The sequence below is a fragment of the Halichoeres trimaculatus genome, unplaced genomic scaffold (assembly GCF_033239565.1).
Source record: "Halichoeres trimaculatus isolate MK-OKI-2021-1 unplaced genomic scaffold, fHalTri1.1 fHalTri1_scaffold_7, whole genome shotgun sequence".
In the NCBI taxonomy this organism is placed as follows: Eukaryota; Metazoa; Chordata; class Actinopteri; order Labriformes; family Labridae; genus Halichoeres; species Halichoeres trimaculatus.
In genome coordinates this window covers 37,948,602-37,953,672 of record NW_027437185.1, presented here as the reverse complement: position 1 = coordinate 37,953,672, position 5,071 = coordinate 37,948,602, and the positions used below count along the sequence as shown (strand labels likewise).

Here is a 5,071-nt window from a genome sequence, read left to right as displayed (position 1 = left end):
AAGCTTCACCTTATTACACAAACCGAATTAAGACTCAGCCAATCTGTGAGCCTGAGAGGTCCGATGACTGCCTCCCAGTTCGTTACTTTCATTACAAAGATGTTATTTGCCAAATAAACGAAATAATGAAAGTAATAAAGACAATTACAAACTCATTTGAATCATAAAACACACCCGGAAGTTGAGCACGGATGATGCTGCAGCGGAGAGGAGGAGAGGATCAGGAAAGAGGTTTGATTTGGCGAAGGAGGAAAATTAGGATTAAATATGAGGAGAGACCAGTTCACGGGTCTGTGCGTCGGATTCAAACCTTCATTTATTTTCCTGCACAAAAATAAATCAATATATGGAGGAGTGGATCATTTATTGATAATAAAAATAAACAAAAGAGCAAAATAAGGCTGTTTGTGATTTGCGCAAACACTGTTAGAGGTCATAAGAAGTCACTCTAGCCTCGTTTTACGCATTTTTAAAAAATCTTTTCTTGGATTAAATTGGGAAATTGAAAACAGATCAGAGCAGTTAACCACAGCACGAGAGTTTTAAAGTAAAAATGATTCAAAGGAAATAAAATCCAGGCCATAACTGATGCCAAAACATCCCCAACTCGTGATTTTTACACGTTTCTTTTTTTCTGAATCTGAGGTCATGAAGTGAAAATATCCCTCAGACCCTGAAGGCTCAGGACCTGCGTGTTTTTCTGCCTGAGTGCAGCAGATGAGAGTGAAAAATCCCGGGGAAAAGCGCCGGAGCAGACGGGCAGAGAGAGGAGGCAGAGGGGAATACTCTGTGAAATCCTGCCCAAGGTATACGGTCGCTTAAAAGGCTTAAAAGCTTGGAGAAAATTGGATCAGGGAGAATCGTCACCCAACTTTCATTATTTCCAAGTGGTGTGATTGAATTAAAGGGCAAGATGGTGGTTGGAGAGGAGTGGGGTGGATGGGTGGAGGGTGGTGGTGCTGGTGGAGGGCTGCGTAATGGCGTGGTATTAAATTCTAATTAGAGATGCAGGGGATCAATGATAGGGAGGTTGGACAGCCCGGGCCCCCAGTGCCAGCCCAATAGACTGATGAGTTATTGTCATGTAAAAAAGCGCTAGCAATAAGACCAAACGCTTTGCTATTGTCCAAGCGGAAAGAGCCAAGTTTATTATGAGGACTATATGCTCTAGAGACCTCGGGCTAGGCGGCTCTTAGGGGGCTTTTCATAAAACAGGGCTAGGTTCCTATAAAGGAGGCCAGTTTTGGAGCAGGCGCTGAGCAGTGAACATCTACCCACCGTCCAGCCTCTTTCCAACCAGTTCAAACCAAACCAGTCCTCTCTGCCCCCCAGTCCAGACCGCGCGTCCTCCTCTCGTTGCTTTTGGTTGCATTTTTTTTCCTTTCCAACCCAATTTTTTGGGTGCAGTTTTTCTTTGTCATCTGTTTTTTTTTCCGGGAAGTGCAGCTTTCTAACTCCACCGAGCCTTCTCAAATGTATAAAATGGAGTATTCTTACCTAAATTCCTCTGCCTACGAGTCATGTATGGCCGGGATGGACACCTCGAGCTTGGCATCGGCCTATGCGGACTTCAGTTCGTGCAGTCAAGCCAGCGGCTTTCAGTACAATCCCATCAGGACCACTTTCGGGGCCACCTCCGGCTGTCCGTCCCTCACGCCGGGCTCCTGCAGCCTGGGGACCCTGCGGGACCACCAGAGCAGCCCGTACGCCGCAGGTAAGCAGCGGCTCCGGAGCCTCAACCCGCTGTATTATAGGACGTCTTGATTGCATTTGAAAATGGAAATGTGTTTAGTATTTACCAAACGAAATTTGCTTACACAAATGAAAGAATTTATCACGTTAGAAGCGATTGCAGGCAAGCGGTAATTCGGTTACGGGGTTATACTATCCCAGTCACACCCAAAACCGCCAACAGAATTATCTTAAGCTGCCAAAATGATCGGCATAATTTATTTACTTTGCGATGAGACATAAAGCTTCGAAAATAATTAGATAACCAAAGACTAAAGCTCATTATTGACACCGAATTGGAGTTACAGTAGCAACACGCGGGGCGGATGGGAACATTATGACAAGTTTTCAAACTTGAGCCTCAATCTGAGGAGCAACAATTAGTTTAACATTACAATTAACCGCATCACAGGTCAGCAGCGTTATCAATTCTGAAGTAATTCGCAGGTAATCACGGGCCTAACGCGATTGGAAGCTTTAGCCCCGCGTCCTTAACCGGATTTTAAACAAAATATCGAATTTGACTTCACTTCTATCTGACAACACGACGATTACACACACACACTCATATCCTCCTCTAACGGAGCCTTTCTGTTCCCTCCACAGTTCCCTACAAACTCTTCACGGATCACGGCGGACTGAACGAGAAGCGGAAGCAGAGGCGCATCCGGACCACGTTCACCAGCGCCCAGCTCAAGGAGCTCGAGCGGGTTTTCGCTGAGACACACTACCCGGACATCTACACCAGAGAGGAGCTGGCACTGAAAATCGATCTGACTGAAGCCAGAGTGCAGGTACACAGACACCGAGCCGGCTCGCTCCATTACGCACGGTTACGCACAATTACGCACGAGTGGATTCATGATCCAGCAATTATACACAAAAACATTTTTACATATTACAGCTTATCTTTTATTTCTCAGAAGATTTTAGTGGAATAAATATGTGAACGGACACACTGCGAGGTTATAACAGCTGGTAAATGTCTTCTGCATTAATGCGCAAAATAAAAACACGTATTTATGATCATTTTGAAATCCTTAAACTTAAATTACAGTCATAAGTTAAATATGAAAAAGGGTTAGGCCACTTTTTTCTTTGACCAAACAAGTTTTCTGCACTGTTTATATTAGAATGATTTTGTTTCTGACACTATTTCTCATTTTTCCAGGTGTGGTTCCAAAACCGACGCGCCAAATTCCGCAAGCAGGAGCGCGCAGCTGCAGCCGCCGCAGCAGCAGCCAAGTCCAGCTCCGGAAAGAAATCCGACTCCAGAGATGAAGACAGCAAAGATAACAAATCCACCGACCCTGACAGCACAGGAGGCCCGGGCCCGAACCCCGTCCCCACCTCCAACTGCGGCGGACCGAGCCCCACCGGAGGCCAGGTCAACACCACCGGAAACGGCCAGGTGGACCAGGTGAAGACTTCAGTGTCCACCGGTATGGGCGTGACAGCACCGAGCCAAGGCTGGGCCACCGCCCCGGGGACCATCACCTCTATCCCGGACTCTTTGGGCGGGCCGTTCGCCAGCGTACTGTCCTCTTTGCAAAGACAGAACGGAGCCAAAGCGACGTTAGTAAAGACCAGCATGTTCTAATGCAGCTCCGCGGCGGAGGAGGAAGAGGAGCGCAGAGGCAGAGGGAGCCTTCCTCATCCTCCGGAGACTGAAAAAGCAATTTCTCGACACAGACTAAAGGACAATAACCCGCAGTTAAAAAGAAGAAGACAACTCTCTTGTTTTATTTTTATGCCTTGCCGCCGTTTCTTGTGGTCAGTGGACACTTAGCTGTGAAAATATTCATCTTGACAAGTCATATCGGCTCCATGTTCTCCTCAAGTCGTTTAGAGTCACGTCTGCAGGCTAAAAACATGAAATCAATGATATATCAATGTGTTAATTTCAGCGAAGTGACGCTTTTCTTGGTGCGTAAATCCAGATCTCAACACAAACTCATCGAGAATATCATAAAAATGCAGAAAATGAAAGATTATGTGACGAAATGACTCTTTAAGATGAAGATTTTTTTTGCGCCAAATCACAGAGCAAACACACGCCTGCGCATTGGAAACGCGTCGTGCCATCAGTGCGTAAAAAAAAAAAGGAGCCTGGTTAACTCTCATCCCATGTCAGAGTTCAACAGCTGCTTTGTGAAGTGGAGAGACGCTGAAATCCACGCGTGGGGACGCTGCTCTCTGCCTCTCCCAGCTGAGCTTTTCTTTCCCGGGCTGCTGAGAGTTTAGTTTCTTTAAATTATCGATATAAACACAATGATTTCCTCGAAGAAAAAAAGGCACAAACTTACTGCAATGTTCACCTCTGACAGGAAATGTGTATGTTTTGTGTGTCTTTCTACGGCAGTGTTTTTGTGGCTCAGATTGTATAGTGTTAATACGTATTCTTGTCTCCTCTAGTTGAACCATAGGCCATACTCCCTCGTAGATCGATCATACAAGTCCTTTTTGATGTTTTACAAAGTTCCCTGGAAGAATTTATTTTGGGTATAAACGGGGAATGATGCAAACCTTGTATTTATTTGGATATAATTTGCATGTTTGTCTCTTTGTCTGATTTTAGGATGAGTTCTCTTCCATTTTGTGAGCATTATGTGACATGTTTTTGTCCCGGATCTGAAAGTTATTTATATGTAGGTAATGAATGCTTATATTTAAGAAGGAAATATTTCTACATGTGCACATAGTTTTCCAGGTGTACCATTGAAATGGTTGTTGATGATAAAAAACAAATAGTCCAAGCTGCTTTGTCATGTTTTCTTTTCATGGATGAGGAAAACAAAAATTTACACTCCTCAAAATCAGTTTTTAGATCCTGCTTTAGAGAAAAAAAAGCTTTTTATTTTTGCAACTGTGTCTGGAAAAAGATGGGAAGGTTCAGCACCACGGACAGCACCGCCACACCTCGAAAGACTTTAACTCTTACATATTTATCTTTAACCCAAAAATCTCTATGCTTAAGGATTTAAAGGATTCAATCCTTTTTTTGTGCTCATGTTTAGATTTAAGAATAGATTTCTGAAACAGAAGAGATAAAGAAAAACATGAGAGAAAATGAGACTTCACAGGAGGAGAAATAAGAAGCATCTGATCAGGATTTAAAGCAATCAGTTTGAAGTTTTCAGCAATGTTTTAAATTTATTTAAAGTGAGAAAATCACATTTAAAGCTCAACATTTGATGAATTTAGACGTTAAATTATTAAAGCAGGGAATTTAGAGCAGGTTATTTACAAAAAGTGTGACCTGTGTGTTGTGTTTGGTGAATTTTTTGGACCTAATTTTGCACAAAATTGACTGAAGATGTGTTTTTTTTTATCCAAGAAA

General features: G+C 43.5%; 1 protein-coding gene across 1 annotated transcript; it reads left to right on the top strand.

The window, feature by feature from the left end:
- Positions 1-1,081: 1,081 nt before the first annotated feature.
- On the top strand, positions 1,082-4,438 carry phox2bb (paired like homeobox 2Bb). The gene is made up of 3 exons (XM_074674385.1): positions 1,082-1,714; positions 2,338-2,525; positions 2,903-4,438. The coding sequence occupies exons 1-3, from the start codon at positions 1,474-1,476 to the stop codon at positions 3,329-3,331; spliced, it is 858 nt and encodes a 285-aa protein (XP_074530486.1). The 5' UTR covers positions 1,082-1,473; the 3' UTR covers positions 3,332-4,438.
- The last annotated feature ends 633 nt before the right edge of the window (positions 4,439-5,071 follow it).

Coding starts and splice junctions, on each gene's coding strand:
- phox2bb (XM_074674385.1), top strand. CDS start 1,474: ATGTATAAAATGGAGTATTCTTACCTAAATTCCTCTGCCTACGAGTCA. Junction 1,715..2,337: donor GAGCAGCCCGTACGCCGCAG/GTAAGCAGCGGC, acceptor TTCCCTCCACAG/TTCCCTACAAACTCTTCACG. Junction 2,526..2,902: donor TGACTGAAGCCAGAGTGCAG/GTACACAGACAC, acceptor TCATTTTTCCAG/GTGTGGTTCCAAAACCGACG.